This window comes from Rhipicephalus sanguineus, chromosome 6 (genome assembly GCF_013339695.2).
Source record: "Rhipicephalus sanguineus isolate Rsan-2018 chromosome 6, BIME_Rsan_1.4, whole genome shotgun sequence".
NCBI classification, from domain to species: domain Eukaryota; kingdom Metazoa; phylum Arthropoda; class Arachnida; order Ixodida; family Ixodidae; genus Rhipicephalus; species Rhipicephalus sanguineus.
This window is the reverse complement of record NC_051181.1, coordinates 177,532,078-177,550,832: the sequence shown is the minus strand read 5'-3', so window position 1 is coordinate 177,550,832 and position 18,755 is coordinate 177,532,078. Positions and strand designations below refer to the sequence as shown.

General features: G+C 46.0%; 1 protein-coding gene across 1 annotated transcript in view; it reads right to left on the bottom strand.

Annotated features, from left to right (window-relative positions):
* LOC119397092 (leucine-rich repeat serine/threonine-protein kinase 1) overlaps window positions 1–18,755 on the bottom strand; it is a 140,557-nt gene that overhangs the window by 18,320 nt on the left and 103,482 nt on the right. Inside the window, exons 9-15 of the mRNA XM_037664533.2 lie at window positions 15,680–15,802; window positions 15,186–15,367; window positions 10,686–10,898; window positions 9,517–9,648; window positions 6,437–6,846; window positions 3,203–3,353; window positions 1,916–2,029 (exon numbers count right to left, since the gene is read on the bottom strand). Of these exons, the coding sequence (XP_037520461.2) occupies window positions 1,916–2,029; window positions 3,203–3,353; window positions 6,437–6,846; window positions 9,517–9,648; window positions 10,686–10,898; window positions 15,186–15,367; window positions 15,680–15,802 (1,325 nt within the window). The remainder of the gene's footprint in view (window positions 1–1,915; window positions 2,030–3,202; window positions 3,354–6,436; window positions 6,847–9,516; window positions 9,649–10,685; window positions 10,899–15,185; window positions 15,368–15,679; window positions 15,803–18,755) is intronic.

The following is an 18,755-nucleotide window of genomic DNA, read 5'->3' as shown; positions in this document are numbered from 1 at the left end:
AGCAAACATTTAGTGGAAGAAACACACACAAGTCATAAACAGAAACAGTAAATAATTCTGCAACTTTTCATATCAATATGTAGATGTATGCTTTGTGGAAGCTGTCAGACAGGTTGCTGCTGTAAACACCGAATGTCAAAACTTCAGTGAAATCCCAGCTTAACCTTTTGCAATACAATTTGTTACTACTATTTGTTGACAGATCAATATCTGAAGTTAGGTACGCTATGGTAATGTTAGAAGCGACCAGCGAAACACCTGAATATCAGTTGGGGAGAGGGCAGGAGCAATCAACCTCTTTTGTTCTTCTTCTGTTTTAGGTGTGAAGCACCCTAGGGGCATGGCTTGTCGGTGTGTCGTCACGGCGTGTCATGTAGTCACGGTCCATCATAAAACGAGTATGCACCACAAAAATTGAGTAAATCCCACTACTCGCCACTGGTCCAATAAAAATGAAGAAGGCGAGAGTTAGCCCAACAAATAACCGATGACATTAGTGGAGCTGAAACACCTTTCCCTACATGCCATAGGGAACTGAAACCAGGCATGTAGGGAAGAAGAAGAAAAAAAAAAAACAGGGAGAAAAAGAAGAAGAGGAGCAGAAGAAGGAAAAGAAGATGGAAAAGAAGAAAAAGAAGAAGAAGAACAAGAAGAAGCACAAGCCCCTTAGGGTAGGCTGCATTCCGACGCAGTTTTCTCACAACGTTAGTGTAACGGAAACACCCTTCTTTACATGCCCGGTTTCAGGTTTGGCACCACTAGTACCTGATCAAAGAAATCTCTCTCCAAATACTGCATGCTTTGCATCTCCCCAGGTTTCACGCTAGTGGAGCTGAAACACCCTTGCCTACATGCTTTTTTTTTCTAAACTCACAGCTTGCAGCACGAGGCACATGCCAAAGTTCAGATCTGAGGGCTCTTGGAAATGATGCTCGTCTCGTCTGTGTAACATGCATGTGATGCATGTAAACTTTACAATCCTCTGTGGCCAAACAATAATTTTATATTACATTCAGCAGAATATTTTACTCATGTTGTAATCTTTCATGTATGCTGGTGTAGTTAGGAGCTCTTGCATTATTTCATGTCTTGTTTTTTCTACGCATTCCTCTCTGCTCCTTTGTTTAGTATTTGTAGCGAACAACTTTGCACATCTTAAGTTGATCAGCCTTCCATGGCCTTACCTCACATGCACCCCGCACGGGTCCATACGAAACAAATTCAAAATGCATCACTCCGAGGCTTTTAAAGGTGTCACAGGCACACGCTTCAACTGGAAACCTGCGAAGTCTTTGCCGTAATGCCATTGTAGGACAGCAGGCCTTATAAAGTGTGTGACATTATCTCGGATGCCACATCAGAAGAACCATCTGCCGCGACTTCTCTATCTCTTGAAAGCAAGGCACGTGAAAATGCTAGCCATTTATGACAACCATTTAATTAGCCATTTGTCACACCTCTCAACCAAGAAAGTGTGCGCTCCTTTATCATGCAATACAGCAACTAGTGAAAGCAAAGATGACAGAAAATTCCCATACACATACTGGGCACATGTTTGGTCCTCATGGATTGAAATGCGACATCAAAATTTGTAGTATAACGACTGGCATGCACGAGTGATTCATATAACTGTGTCATGTCACTACAAATCTGGCCACTAAAGGCAAAGTTGGTCCTGATGTAAGCGCTCGAGTCAAAATTACGCCAGTATGACACGAACTGAAGATTGTGGAAACAAAAGTAGGAACGCTGCTTGGCTCTAAACTGTTACGTTCCAATCAATGAGTACTGTACCTCCCTTCGTCTTTCAGCGCTGCAGTTTTACAATGACAGTCTAACTACCAACTGAATTAAAAGACTATTAATGTAATTAATTAACTATTACTTAATTGACTGAATTAACGAGTCTCCTTACCCTTTGCTTCATGGTTGCCTTGAACACAAAGCCAAATGCCCCTCGACCAAGCATACGGCCCCTACGTATCTGGTCTGGTTGCACAAGGTAGCGTTCACCTAGGTCTAGAAAAACCTGCAAAACAGGGTGTATGTATAAGAGCAACACTTAGAACAATATACTAAACATAATGATGAACAGACACGGTAGCATTCACTTATACACTGTCGGCGATCAAACCCAGCACTGTGTCGACCAGCCTCAACGTATGTCGTCCTCCTTAACTCTGATACTGGTATCTACGAGGCCCTCTATCTAACCGACTTCACGGCAAGGCAAGGCATGTAGACTGGAACCAATTGTTCAAATAAGTGCATATTAAACCACAGAGCACTAATTACTAGGGATGGGCGAATAGCAAATTTGAGGTTCGAAGCGAATCTGAAGCGAATAGTGATTTAGTCGAATAATTTCGAATCGAATAGTTCGAATAGTATATAGCGCATATTATTATGAAAAATGAGCATTTCTGTCATGACCCTTGCACAATATTTTTTAAAATTGGAACTAGGTATGAGCGAATGTCAGTTTTTTGGTTTCAAATGAACTGGAAGCAACCTTGAATAGTATCAAGATTTGAATAGCAGTAGGGTGCAGGTTAGAAGTGGTACAATATGTTACAATTTAAAAATTACTATACTTAGCGCATATAAGCCCATATAACACGATTTAAACTTAAAAAAAAAAATGTACACTTAGCCTTAAAGTGTGGCTTCGCGGCAGTGCAGATTTCTCCTGTAAAGGTGGTTTCACGGTACAGCAAGCTGACGCTGCAGTGAAACCACCTTAACAGGGAGTTATGTGCGGTCAAACATGCATATATTCGTTCATTTCGAATACTTCGAAATTTCCAATAATATAAATTTGTATCGAAGCGAATTCGAATACTGTAATATTCGTTCAAATATTCGAAACACCCGAATATTCGCCCATCCCTACTAATTACCTGACTGACGTTACTTCAATGTTTAAGCGATCACCGGCACCTTAATCTACAGAAGTAGAACAAATTATGACTTAAATTGAATTACTGCTTTCCTGTTGAGGTGAAAAATCCTTGAGCAGGGTTGTCTCTGGAGCAAACGTTTCGACAAGTGGTCTCATCTTCTTCGGGACAGCGACTGCCTTCCTTGGCTACGTGTATCTGTACGATTTGTACACTCACCCGACCGCAAAAGTGGAGGAGAGAGAGAGAAAGTGCAAAAGAAAGGCAGCGAAAATTCGCAGTGAAAATTCGGCGATACACACCGTGTCGGGTGCTAACTGCGCCAGACGCAAGTCTCCGTGAATCGGGCAGGTGACAGCGCCTCGCTCGTTGGCTGCCAGAATGCATTCTTCCACCAAGAAGGCGTATGGTCCTGTGATTGCTTCCTCCATTCCCTCTGCCGACGCAGGACGGCTGCGTGAATGTCCACACAGCTTCTCATCAACATTCGCAGCAGACTGTCGCAAAACTTCATGACTGCTGACTAATAATAACTGTTGGGATTTTACGTCTTAAAATCACAATATGATTAAGAGAGACGCTGCAGTGGAATGCGCCACAAATTTAGACCACCTGGGGTTCTTTAACGCACACCTAAACCTAAGCGCATGTACGTCTAGCATTTTGCTCCTGTCGAAATGCGACTGCTGCGGCCAGGATTCGATAACGCGACCTTCGTGTAAGCAGTCGAGCACCATAATAATTAGACCACTGCAGCAGGTATGACTGCTGTCTAGGACTCCCTACTGAAATGTTCCGTATGCCATTCCAAGAGGTCCACACGGTTTCCTTATAAGTTTACGGAGTACATACTAATTCTGTATCAATTCCATTAAGTTACCATAACAATCTTAAGGACAACTTATGGAAACATTAGAATCCATTTGTAACGTTCCAATAGGGCTGGCACGCTTTTTTTTCTGATTGCCCACCACTCCTTCTTCGAGTGAACCAAGTAATAATTGACAAAGCAATGTGACAAGCCTCAATTGCAATAGTCTCACAGGCACATTACTCTGAAATATGGCTTTTGCTGCGTTTCGATGCAATCTGCCCAGAGAAAACCCCTGCTTCAATAAGACCCAGTTTTCAGCCCATGAGAACAGTCGCGGCTTTTAAAAAGTGCAGTGGGGTCTCCTTTAACTTGCACACCTGCTTACCTGTGCAACGGCCTTTCAGTGAATATTCACAAAAAACCATAACCGCCCCAGTACTTCTACCTGTACTGGTAGCTGTGTTAACCAGGCAGCCATTACACCTCTCCTGTTGTAAATCGTGACTTGGTAGCAAACAAAAAAAAAGGGGGCGTGGAACACTGCACATGGAACCTGGCGGCTAATGGCACTGATAGATTCCATTGTCAGCCAGCAGTCCCCATCCACTCTTTCTGCCTGGACTTCGTCCACTCTAGAGCTGAACAACCCTAGACAGGTATGTGGCGTCGCATGATTGCTCCCTGTAGTTAAAGAATGTACCGTATAAACGCGTGTAAGGGCCGCACCCGTGTAAGGGCCGCACCCCGTTTTTTTGAAGTGCATATTCTAAAAAAAAAAAATATCCGCGTAAGAGCCGCACCCACACTTTCCTCAACCAATACGTATTCAAAATGCGCGCGCGCGTAAGCTTCTAGGCGTAGTCGATAGATGGCGCAAGGAAACGCAACGATCATCATCTTCACCAGAGTATATAGATATATATTTTTGGATTTTATTCGTGTTAAGATGTTCGTGAAGTGGGCTAAAAATTTTAACTTTTTATTAGTATTCATAGACCGGCCAACTAAAGGTTAAAGCAGGATTTTATCTTTAGCTTCTCACATCTCTATACAAACGCGCTATCGGCGCTATCCATATCGGCATTAGCATCACCAACTTTGGCATGGCGTTCGCGTCATTCGCGTTGTTTATAGCGTTGTTCGGTTTTTGCAGTTCAGCCAGCCGTCTGCTGTAGTTTTCTGCATGATGACCTTCGTGCTAGCTTGTTTTCTACTCGGCGTTCACGTTTTGGCAAGATGGGCAAGTACCTGAATAGCTACACTGCTGGCTATAAGTTGAAGGTGATCGAGTATGCTCTCGAGCATGGGAAACGTGCCGCCGGCAGAAAATTCGACGTTGACGAGAAGTGTGTTCGACGTTGGTGTGCTCAAAAAGAAGCCTTGCGAAACACCAATAGCACTAAGCGCGCTTTCCGAGGAGAGCAGTGCAAGTTTCCCGATTTGGAAGAAGACTTGCTCCGCTATGTGACTGAAGTGCGGAATGATGGTCTTGCACTCACAACGGACATGCTGCGTGTGAAGGGACTAGCCTTGGCGACTGTACTTGGGTGGATCCCATCTGCGTGGAGCTCGGTGTCGACGGACATTGTGTCCCGAAGTTTTAAAGTCGCCGGGATATCTAACAGCTTGGATGGCACGGAAGATGACTGCATGTGGGGTGACGGCGCTTCGCAGCACACCATCTCATCTCGGACTCCAAGTCTGAGGACTCGCCGAGTGACGACGATTGAGCACGTATGTCGCAAGAAATGTCGTATACTGCAATAAACGCTTTTCGTTCGCTAACTGGTGCGTTTTTACTTAAAAAAAAAAAAAAATGTCGCGTGTATGGGCCGCACCCTGAAAATTGGCCCTCATTTCTTGAAAAAAAAGTGCGGCCCTTACACGCGTTTATACGGTATGTTTGTGCCGGTGGGTGCATGTTCTGTTTGTGCATTTGTGTGATAACTGCACACACCTTAACCCCTATCTAACATTTAGAGAAACATGCGAAGCCAATAGCAATGCTGATATCCTCAGCCTTTTCACTATGGTTACCATCCATCTTTCTCTCTCTTCTGGAACTTAAACAGGGGGACAAGAAGGAAAAGGAGAGAGGTTGGCTACTCTGTACAACTGAGGAAAAGCATACAAATGATAGTGTTAAAGGGACACTAAAGGCAAATAACAATTTATGTCAGAGTGAAAGGTCGATGCTTGAGTACGTCTAAAACGCCGACATTATACACGGCAGCACTTCAGCAATCAAAAAATTAAGGTGACCGTAGCACACGATTTGCGCCACCAGTGCAACATTCTGGAACGCAAGCCTGATAACGTAGTAGGGACTCAGTATAGCAAGCACCCAAACTACCCGTGACAAAAGAGAACATTGCAGTGCATTACAAGACGGAATAAAATGCAACTTATGCATTTCGGTCTGATTCATGCAAGAAAGAACTTGATGTTACCCAGAACGACGCAAGTTCTGTTTTCAGTGGGTTGTGCTCCGCTAAAGCCCCTAGCTTTGTTGCACCGCAGTGCTGACTGTCGGGCAGTAAATCGAGTATAGGGCGGGCATGGCTATGTCACAAGGCCGTTCTCGTAGGCGGGCGGTTTGAATTGCACTAACGGTGTGCAGACCACTAAAAACATGAGTTTATTTCCAACTAAGCATTTCAAACTGAGCATGAAGTGGCATCTGGCTTACAGACAAATCAGTTCGGGATGAGCTCCATCATACCTGTCAACAACGCCGCTATCGGTGCTCGCACGAGAAGGTGGTCCGGAGGAAGGGGCCATGTTGCAGCCCTGACCGGTGGCACAAGAAGGGCACGGTACCAGACGGGTGACCAGAAAGCGCCCCTGGGAAGTGTGCACGAAGCGTGTGCCCAGAGCGGGGTACCAGTCTTCAAGTAGGGTGTCGACGTGGTCCGCAGCCAGGGCAAGCAGCTGCGTTGCGCTCTCCATGCGCGGCAGCAGCAATGCAGGGCCCCACTGCCGCCTCTCCAATGGAAGCTCCAGCAGCAGAGCGACTGCACCCTGAGTCTCTACAGGGCTCCAGTGGCCTTCCAGGCGCACGCGTGGACGGGCACCGAGCAGGTCACAGGGCGCACCGCCTGACACCACTTCACGCAGACGCAGGACTACAGCCTGTAGGCGGGTGAGTTAATTAAACAATTAAAGGGACACTAAAGGCAAATAATTTATCTCAGAGTGAAAGGTCAGTGTTTGAGAACACCTAAAAGTCAATATTAAACGCAGCAGTGCTTTGGCAATCAAGAAATCAAGGTAAACGTAGGACACAATTTGTGCCAATAGTGTGACATTCTGAAATGCAAGCCTGATAATGTAGTAGGGCTTCAGTACAATTAACCGCAAGTACTCAGACTACCCGTGACAAAAAAGAAAATTGCAGTGCATTACACTGAATACAATGCAACTTTTGCATTTCAGTCTGATTTATGCAAAAAAGAACTGCTTGGCTGTAACCCTTGAGAACAACTTAAGTTCTGTTTTTGCCAGGTTGTGCTCCAATGCGCCAGCTGTCGGGCAGTAAAGGGCGGGCATGGCGAATGCCATGTCAGAAGGCCGTTCTCTGAGGTGGATGGTTTGAGCAGCGCTAATGGTATGCGGACCACTAAAATGTGAATTTCTTTCAAACTGTGCATTTCCTAAGCACGAAAAAAGCACTGTGAGGTTTCTGGAACGCTATTTCAACAATCTACGTCGAGTTGATATTTGCTTTTTGTGTCCCTTTAAATTCCAATGTCCTAGGTGTCAAAACCGCGTCATGGTTGAGCGTGGGACACCAGTCCAATTATGATCAACTAGCATCATTTGATATGCACCCCGATATAAGCACAGTACTCACAGACTGAAACACGACACGACATCATTTTATTTTTTTTTCGTATAACGACTACTATGAGCAATTGGTTGTGATAACCGCATCATGTTACTGCCAATCTGGTCGCTAAAGGTAATGTTGGCTCCGATGTAAGTGCCTGAGTCAAAATTATGTCGACATGACACGAACTGTAGTTGCTTGAAAAGAAAGTACTACTATGTACAGTACTTAGCTTTAAATTTTCAAGTTTCAATCTGTGAGTACTGTACATGAGCGTTTTTGCATTTTTGCATGTCATGAAAACAGTGACCTATCAACTTTAGTGGCTGGCTGTACATAATATAATGCAGTGTTCATGAACTGAATATGAAATTAATAAGAAGTTTTAAGTAAGAATTGAAGCGCATCTTTTTGAGTTTCGGTGTACAACGGTTAAAAATTATTTGCATTCAATCTCCTTTAAAGCTTTCTGCTTAAACATTTAGCAACATATGACCTCTATTTGGTTTGAGCTAAACTGTGATACGTAGATATTAAACACCAATGCCAAACAGAAGGTCAAATTGCTGGTTCACATGAGCATACTTACGATGGACATGCTGTAAGAAAAATAATGCATTTATTAAACATTAAAAAAGCATGCCTAGTATTTATTGAAACACTAAAGTATAAATAATGCTGCACTGAAGCACAAGTTCACCGTTGCGCTTAAGCAATGTTAACGAAACCATAAAGCAGAGTCATAATGGTCTGGCTAACATATTTGATGCACGGTCACATGCATTATCAGCAACAGTTGCATAAACCCGAAATCAAACATTTTAACTGCTAAAGAAGAAATGAATTACAACTAGAATTAGCTGAATTGAATAACAATGAAAGAACAAAAAAAAAAGATGTCTCTGTCATACCTTCTACAGGAAACCTGCATTTTTGTCTACGGAAAAGAAACGGCTTTGAGCGGCTGGCAATCTTATCTGAAGATACTGTAACAGGCCTCATGATGTTCATTAAGAATGTTACCTCAGCAACACAGTGCTGCATGCACTGCCTGTGCAAGATGAGGGATCATCGTCTTGCTTCTAAGTCAGCACTCTTAGCCATCACACAGACATAAAATATTGTTCTTCTACTACCATTAGCGATTTAGTTCTCTCAAAGTGACTTGATCTATTTCAACCTTCGTCTTTATGGTGCGACATATTTTTCTCTCCGAGCTATAACAATACCGACTTACACCTTGAGCGTAACGAGCGGGTAGGTGGTAACAGCAGAACAACTCCAACATCAACATAATCCACTTGCACTATGTGTTAGGTATGCAGTGTCAAAATTGATGACAGACCAACACATCCCAAACACACACCTTTATTTCATGTGGCACATGCCTGACTCCTCACATCCCTCTCGGTCTCTCTTCTCGCATAGAGTTACTGTATATGCTACCTTTAGGTAGCAGAGTTGCGCATCTGTCTACCAAACGCCGCTAGCAACCATGCATTGTGGAGAAGCTGCCGCTTGGACCAATTTTTCTATTTCTCTACGCCGCCGCTGCAGCGAATTGGATTGCCACCAGGCATCGACAATTAAGTTAATCACCGGCCTTTGACATGCCAAACTTGTCGATCGGCGACGCGGTGGGTATGTCACCTGCAAAAACGCAGAGCGGCTTTGCTGCATAGCTGTGGTTGCTTGCCAGACCTATGCGCAACTCTGCTACCTAAAGGTAGCATATACAGTGACTCCATTCTTGCATATTCCCGCGCGCCCCCCTGCTGCTCACTCCACACTCGCACAATCTCGTTCTCCTCCCGGCAACTACACACAGTCTCCGAGACCCGCACCCAACACACGCGCATTCTCCATTCCCTTTCATCCCACCCTTGTGGAATTGGTCTGCTTATGCCGTCACTATCCCCTTCTCCCCTCTCAGCACAAACCCCCCGTCAGTATGCACTGGCCAGCTTAGATACCTGTGCATGTCGTAGTTCAAGTCCGGTCTGCCAGCAGAGCCACTCGGCGCGCTGCGACAGTGCAGCAGCAAGGCCTGGATCCTTCTCCCAGCCGCGTGGTGGGGCCAGGTAGCCGCGAAGTGCTTCCACCACCTGTGGTAAGTTCAACAGGGTTAAAAAGGCATCACAAAGACAGTGGAGCCATGACAGACACCGACAGTCATTGATCATAAGAGCAAACATTTGGGTGAGTTGGTATAAGTTCATGATTACAAAAGCGCAACTAGAACAGGGACTAAAAAGGAACACAGGATGAAGCGCTTACTAGCGGTAAGCATTCAATCGGTAAGCGTTCCTTTCGGTAGGATAGTAAGCGCTCCGTCCTGTGTTCTTTGTCGCCATTCTAGGTGTGCTTTTGTAGCGTTAGCTACACTGGCCGAGCTGGAGCGGTTCTGCGTGCACGTACGAGCCGTGCTGCACATGCGCGAGGAGCAGTGATGTCACACAGCTAACGCACCGGAACACTGGAAAATTCTAACGCTATGAGCCCGTGGCTGCGGGCGGGCTGATCGCGTCCCTGTCATGTGTGCAGCGTCGACTGACCGAGTGCGTCGACTGCTGCCACTGCATGAACACGCAAACTGCGCCACGGGTGATAGTGTCCCTCTCCGTCGGGCACGGTCTGTGATGCTACCGCGTTGAAGCCATAGAGATGACAGCGTGTTACTACACTGACCACCGAGCCGTCTTTGTGGGAATAGAGAAATGGCGTTGAGCAAAAAATAAATATACATGTGTCATGTAATGTGTACACCATGTGTGTGTCATTGAAGCAGCAGTAAGCATGATAATCAAGCTAATCCTAGACAACCAGGAGAGCTAAGAATAATCAGCTGAACCTTAGCTCACGCTACGTATATTCTGGCATAGCCGAGTTAAGCCACTGCAATCTTTTTAATCATGGTACGGGTACATGATGGAAATTAAAACAGTGCCAAATTGACGTAGATAACAGAACAAGAGGCTTTTTGTCTACTCTTTTTTTCTCTTGTCTACATTTAATTTTGCACTGTTTGAATTTCCATCACGTAACAGTCACAGAAGCAACATATGTACTGGCAATGTTACGCGGGAGGGGGGGGGGGTTAATAAAGTGCCTCACACGTGTGAAAAATTTAGCAGGGTGTTACCTGGTCATCAGCCAGCAGGCGAGTGATAAGGCGCGCCCAGAAACCACTGGGCAGGTACGAGAGCAGCACGAGCCGCTGCACTGCGGGCTGTTCCCGGCTCGCAGCGAGCACCCTCAGTGTGCATCCGCCACTCCCTGGTGTCTGCGCGGCGCCAGCCGAGTTTCCTCGAGTCATCGCGGAGCGCAGGCCCCAGCCTCGGGACCTCACGGGCACCTGCAACACGGCACACTGCTCTGCAATCAACTGGTCAGCAACGCAACTTGCCACCAACTTGGACAGCAACTTGACAGCAATGCATCATAAGTACTATTGAAAAAAAGAGGCAGGCTGCCTTTTGCTATTCTGATGCCAGAACCATACATGTTTAATCATATAGTGATTGTATTTCCTTTCTGTCAAAAGCTTATGCAAACTTGGGGGTGTGATCATTACGTATGGTAAAATTTAAACAAGCTGCTGGTTGGAACTCATCGTTGTTACCATGAGCATAACTGAAAAAATTAAGTTGAGGCTTACATTTGTAACAAGGTATGCATTACATGAATTGCACCTCACGCTTTCATTATTCTACAGTCGCCGACCGATAAATCGGACACCTATAATTCGGACATGCTCAGTAATTCGGACTGTCGCGCGGCACCGCCGATGATCCCATAGAAGTAATGTGTAAAGACGACCGATATTTCGGACAGCTGCGAGATCTACATTCGATAATCCAGACCCTGTCTGAGACTGTCGCGCACGCCGAATCGCCAGCCATTATCTCCTCTGGCACCCGTACCATACAAAGTATGGCCTCAGAGATCAAAACGAAAGCTAATTGGCGATCTATGAGGCTCTATTTCGATCGCTACTTTATGCCTCAGATTTGTGATTGGAAATGCAGATCTTGGAGGCACTGGTCAACTGTGGGAAATCGTATCGACATCGCGAACATCGTACATTCCAGTGCTCTGGGATATTCTGCAACGGCTGGGTCTTGAGGAAGAGGACCTAGATATCCTCAGGTCACTGTATGAAGGGGTAACGGCCAGGGCGGACTGGGGGGGCCACATGACAGCATCTGTGAAGAGTAAGTGTGGACTTCGCCAAGGGTGTCCATTGTCGCCGCTGCTCTTCATGCTCTACATTGTAGGTTTATCCCAAAAGCTGGAAGCATCAGGGTGCGGGTACGCACTGCGGCACAAGAAGCAGGGGAGGGCAGTGACGACGAGGGCCCCAGCGCTGATATACGCAGACGACATTGCTTTGCTGGCACACTCACCGGACGAGCTCCAGGCTTTGCTGGACATATGTGGGGACACGATGGCCACACTCCATCTGCGGTTCAATCCACAAAAGTGCGGCGTCATGGTATGGGGGCCGAAGAGCTACTCCAGGGAAGCATGGTCTCTACAAGGAAGCACCCTACAGTGCACGGACAGGGTGAAGTACCTCGGAGTACACTTGAACACAGGGCCCAGATATCTTGAGCAGCACGAGCACGCACTGAGGATGAAGGCAACAAGATACCGAGGCATCTTGGGTAGGCAGACGTTGTGGGCCTTCAACAGGTATGAAGTGATGAGGGGGCTGTGGAAGATGGTAGCGGTACCGGGGCTGACGTATGGGAGTGCGGTGCTGTGCATCTCATCCGGTACAAGAGAATTTCTGGAAAGACGTCAAAGAGAAGCCGGCCGAGTAGCCCTGGGCGTGCACCGACAGACACCTATTGAGGCGATACAGGGAGACGTGGGGTGGTCCTCCTTCGTGGCTCGTGAGGCAGTGGCTAAGGCAACGTACGAGAAGCGTTTCATGCGCCTCCCCAGTGCCAATCTCACACAACAGGTGTGGGTGCACACCATCTTTGCCAGCTGCTCAACAAAGTGGGCACGTCGCATACGTAGCCTGCGGGACCGATATCACCTCCCCACTGTCTGTCTGGAATCCACGCAGGGCGATGTGAAGGTGGCAGTGCCAGCGGTCAGTGCAAGGCAGCTGGTGCGGCAGCAGGAAAGGGAAGAGTGGGTGAGAATGGCCGAAAAGAAGTCGTCTATGACTGTGTGCATGATGGGGAAGGGAGACATTGCCAAGGAAGCTTTTTTCGACAATTCACGAGGAAGTGGTTTGTTGGCAGAGGCACAATCTGGCGTGCTACGTACTCAACACTGGAGGGTACACTATGTTGACGGGCAGCAGACGCAATGCATCCTTTGCAATGCAGCAGAGGAAACAATCGAACACATAGTCCTCCAGTGTCCGAAGATCCACCCACCCTCCGAGACAACATCGCTACAGACGGCACTCGGTTTTGTCGAAGGAGAAGACCAGCGTAAAGGCGCCAGAACACGTGGAGTTAACCAAACAACGGTTGGAACACTGGTGGCGGTATGGTGCGCCGCGGTGACTCCCGTGCCCATGTTTCCGGGAATGTCTTGGAGCCGCGATGCTCTGAAATACGTTTCTTTTTTTTTTTTCCTTCTTCTTCTTTCCTTTTTTTTTTTAAAGTTTTCCAGGCTACGCCGCACATTGAGCGCAGGCAACCCGATTCAAAGGGTATAGCCAGATCACCATCGCCATCGCCATCGGTTCCTGTATCCCCGCGCTGCGCTGCCATCGCCGCCATTCTGTCGAATGTGTCTGCGGTAAAGCGTTCTGTGCGTGCGTTCTGTTTTATCTCGAGACTTGCTTTATTTTACGATCTGCTGTCTCAAAAGATCTGAGTTAAATGGCGCCAACGGTGCCCTCACAGCCAGCGCCGAAGGCCGCGCCGACGACAACGAAAAGCGGCAGATACCGATTTTTCGGACTGCCAATTTTTCGGACGCCCGATTTTCCGGACATGCTCGAAAATTCGGACGCTTTCGCGGCACCATCACCAGCCCCATAGACGTCAATGGTCAAGAACGTCGGAAATTTCGGACACTAAAACTCTTCGGCGTCCAATTTTTCGGACTTTCTGCCCAAATTGCAGGTCCGAAAGGCAATAATTGAAGCCCCCACCTCTGCCGCGTCTATCATCTTGTAGGTTCGAACCAGCGCTTTCGCGAGTCGACCTGTTTGCGACAGTAGCAGAGTCCGAAAGTCAGCTTTGTCGTGATGCCGAAGTGTTATGGGGTGAAGCGGACCGGAAATTCAAAGAGGCCGCTTTCACGGCGCCGTGCGGCGATGTCTTTACGGATAAGCAGTGGAAATGCACGGACGCGTGATGGCGGCAGGTGGCAAACGTGCCAGTACGGCTCAATCGCTGACAAGCCTTACGATAAGCATCTTCAGTCAACTGCTCGATAGTGCATGTGGCCTGGTGCAGTTGCATGCGTAGTGCGCGCATTTAATAGGCGAGAACCCAAGCGCGCCGCGCCGCCATTCATGCTGCCTCTTTGTGCGACCGCTAAGTGCGCGGCACAGATGCGTTGCCTTCACGAACGAAACCAGCTCGTCATCGTATAGCGATCACATCAAACTGGCGGAGATGCAGGCGGACTTGGTTGCACGTAAGCGGAAGTGCGGGCAGCAATGCATTGACAACTTTTTTCGGCCATTGGGACCCTGAAGTGTCAATAAAAGTTTTTTTTTTTTTTCTGACGCATTCATTTTTTCGGACATTCGATAATTCGGACTTATTTACGTTCCCCGTGGAGTCCGAATTATCGGTCGTTGACTGTATATGTTATTCAGTCACTGGCAAGGGCCTTAGAAGTACCACATAATGATCGGGTCCCCATAACGCGTTTTCCTGTCTGGTTCCCTGTAATATGTTTGAGTGTTTCAATGCAGTATCGCAATGCTATGCGGTGAAGCATACCAAAAGTATAAGTGGGTTTAGCATGTGTTCTTTAATTATACACGTGCACATGTGCCATCTTTGGTCACTGTACAAACACCCATAAGTCTAATAAGCGTATGGGAAATCTTTCAGAGTTGTTCTGGACATATATGACAACATAAGCCTTTGTTTCGCTACACGACAACACATTGCCAATGCTGCCGCTCGCAATTTGTTGCGAGCATCTTGAAAAAGAAACAGCATAACTTAAAACACGGACGAGAAACGAACACACGACGACGGGCGTTGTTTTTCTTCAGGACGGATTGATACTAACGAGCTCGTCTTCACACTCTTTTCAGTTGTTGCATGCCCCAGTGCTACGTGCAACGTAGTTTACGTAGCATTTCATAGATGGTACACAGCCTCCAGGTGGTATCACCACCGGTGGGATAGAGCGGATGACACTCACGGCGTTAAGTTCGAGGAGCAATCATTAGGTGGAAAAAAAAATCCAATTCTCACGACAAAATTAAGATATGAAATCATTACGCAGGCAAATACAGTAAATTAACACGGAAATGGCAACAAGGCTTCACTTACATCACTAGTAGCAGTACGTCACAATAGTAGCAGTATGTCACTAGCAACTATTTCAACATAAGTAGCTCTCCTTCTCCAGGTGAATGAGGTAGAAATCACAATGAGGTTAACCTAAGGACGTTCACATGGGGAAGTGCGGAAACAAAGCTTACCCGGACGTCGGCTCCCGGCAGGCCACAGCGAAGCAGCTCTTCGGAAGGCAACAAAGACGGAATGAGCAGGCTGCGGCCGTCCCAGGTCAACGCCACTTCAAACTTGTTCAGCAGGCTCAGCAAGTAGCTGCGTGTTTCAGCACTTCGGAACAAGTGCTGCAGGTCTTCCAAGCGCATGATGCCTGTAAAGGCAGCCACCCCAGTGATTCGCACCTTTCGAAGATCCGCATAGAAGCTGCTGCCACAAAGCATGCAGCGATAATGCCCCACTTGTTTACTACACCTGTGTGATGCAATTTTTGCATACCTAAAGAGCACTTTCCCTCGTTACCTCTCTTGTAATGACACTTTACAAGCTAACATCACAATAGTATGTTAACAATCTTGGGGGCAATAATTTCTCTTCCATCTTTCAAAGCTCTTGCCTCACTGCTCTAGAGAATCTACTTTCACGCATAACACAACAAATGCCTCCGTCACAGTGTGTTACTCACCATTGCGTGCAAAAGGGTTGATCTCACGCACAGTGACTACGTGGGCCAACACGTCGCAAAGCCACTGTGGATCCAAGAAGTACAGGTCCTTGAGTGTGGCATCTTCGTAATGTAGAAGTACACCTGCAGAAGCCAACACAGTCTCACTCACTCACTTGTGCACTCACTAAGTTAGTAAAGTGCAAGATGTACACAGCTTTAGATACACTACACACAGCTTAGCACATGCAGTAGGTGCAAAGTGTATGATGTACACAGGTGTAAGGTACACACAGTTTTTTAAATTATTACTAGACATAACAAATGCAGTTATGGCTTAAATGTTGTATATGGCTCGTATGTTTGTTCCGGGCTAAGAGAAACCTAAACCAAAATGTGGGTGCCAAAGTGACATTGCTGCCTTGAAATAACCTGCATTGCAAAGCGATAAGCTGTACATAGTACAGTAGAACCCTGTTGATACGTTTTCCATGGGACAGCAAAAAACACAGTAAGAGCCGCGAAACATAAAAGCCGAGAAACAGGACAAAATCAGAAATTAGAGTAGTGGTGAGAAGCACACACAGTTTTATTTCAAACATTTCGCTTGAAGAAATCGTGCAGCATCGCACGACAGTGGCAGCAGTGACGATGGCAGTGACGGTGGTTTCCAGTGATGGTTGAAAACGGTGGCAGCTGTGACGCTGTGACGGAGCACCCAAACATGTCAAGACGCCATGTTTAGACGAAAGATACAGATCTCAGAGGTCGTGTTTCTGGTGGCGGGACTTAAAAATACACCATAAATGTGGCCCTTACCGCTTCTGGCAACCAATTCGATCGCCTAGCCACCAAGTGGACCAAGCCAAGCACGTGAAAAGTCAACAAGCCCACCCGGGTCATCTCAGAGGGCTGGTTCGCAACATACAATGCGGGAATAGTCCCACAGCTGTGACATAACAGCACGATTCCCAATGCACTAGATCCTATGAGAGCTATGCCGAGGCCGGCCGAAAATGACGTAACAGTCAGGAAAGCACAGCACCCAGGAAAGTAACAGTGGGGTTCTACTGTATTTCACAAAGCACCTATTTTTATGTGTGCATTAAGAATGATAAAATTAAATCGCTGGGTCAAGTATCCTGAAAATGCACTGCAAGTAAAGCGGGACACAACAGTGGAGGGTCGTGGATTAATTTAGACCACCTGGGGTTTATTGACACGCATTTAAATGTATAAATAAATAAGTTAGTGAGTACAAAGATATCAAGATCACACAAACTTGTAAATGATGTTTCGGAGTGTTTGACATGAAGAAGAATTAAAATGTCATGCACTTAGCAGTAGTATGTATAAAACATGAAAAATGTTGACAGGCAGGTGCATAGCCAGAAATTTTGTCAGGCAAGGGGGGTGGTTGAACCCCTTAACCTTATGAGACGCTATGTATACTATTGTGTACAGCACTTATTTTTGCTATTTGTATCGACTAGGCACTAAGAAAGGGCAAGACACATTGAGCTTTGAATGCATTGAACATTGTGCATAATAGATTTGTCTTCATTTAACTTCATTTTGCAGTGTACTGTTGCATATGATCACTTTGCTGAAAGCACTACCATATTCGACAAGTCGTTCGAAGTGCTGTTTCGCGCGACCCACGTTGAAAGTACAATTTTTCTTTGCTCAACATGGACATAAACGAAAACAAATTTGTAGAGCTGTGCGAATAGCAAAATTTTGGGTGCGAAGCGAATTCGAATAATAAAAATTAAGTGCGAATCGAATCGAATAATTTCGAATAATTTTCGAATATTTCTCAAACATTTTTCGAATAATTCGAAGTGAAATTACAGAAAAAGTTGCAGAGAATCCCTAAGTATGTTCTTGTGAGATAGCAACATGAAAGTGTTTCTTTTCGCTAGGTTGATGAAGCGCTGGTGGGGTCATATTTCATAGTTGTCTTTTTATCAGAATGAGGCAATGTAGAGGCCGAATTTATTTATGTAGATGATTTGGTGCAACCAAAGTGTTGCCGACAACACTTTACACGTGATGGGCAAAAATGCCATTTCCTCAGCCTCTCCTCTCTCAACTCTGTGGAAGCCAACTGGTGTGGCAGAGAAGGGAGTGCTCCCTTCAAGTCCGGAGTTCCAAATCTGCCCTCGTAGACGTCGATATATAAGAACATCTGAAATTTTGGATGCTAAAAAGCTTTGGCGTCCGATTTTTCGGACTTCCTGCCCAAATTTCAGGTCCAAAACAGCATTAATTGAGCCCCCAACTCTGCCAAATCTTTCATCTCCATATTGGAACCAGCATTTTCTTGAGTTAATACATTTGCGACCGTAGCGGAGTTTGAAAGCAGCTTTGCCGCAATACGGGAGTGTGATGAGGTGAAACATATTGAAAATCTAGGGACCACTTCCAAACGGACGTTGAATGTCTCTTGGCTAAGTTCGACCGTAACGGACCTTGAAAGGCAGCTTTGCCGCAATACGAGGTGTGAGGATGGAAGCATATTGAAAATCTAGGGACCACTTCCAATCAGACGTTGACTCTCTTGCCTAAGTTCGACCGTAACGGAGCTTGAAAGGCAGTTTTGCCGCAATACGGGGGTGTGATGAGGTGAAGCATATTGAAAATCTAGGGATCACTTCTAACCGGACTTTGTCTCTTGGCTAAGTTCGACCGTAACGGAGCTTGAAAGGCAGCTTTGCCGCAATACGAGAGTGTAATGAGGTGAAGCATATTGAAAATCTGAAGGGGTCACTTTCAACCGGACGTTGACTGCATTTGTCTTTGGGAAGTTCGAATAGTTCGAATAGTAAAATTTCAGTGCGAATCGAATCGAATAGCAAACACTATTCTAAAAATATTCGAAATTTCGAATATTCGCACACCCCTACAAATTTGCACTATATTTCTAGCCTGAGATTTAATTTATTTGTGCAAAAAGAGAGCACGAATGGCTTCACAATAAAGGGATATTTAATTACAGTAATTAGGAATTATTACTATAACCAACATAAATTAATGTGTTACGACATAATATTTGTCGCAATATAAAATGAGTGCTTGAAATAACATTGTTGAA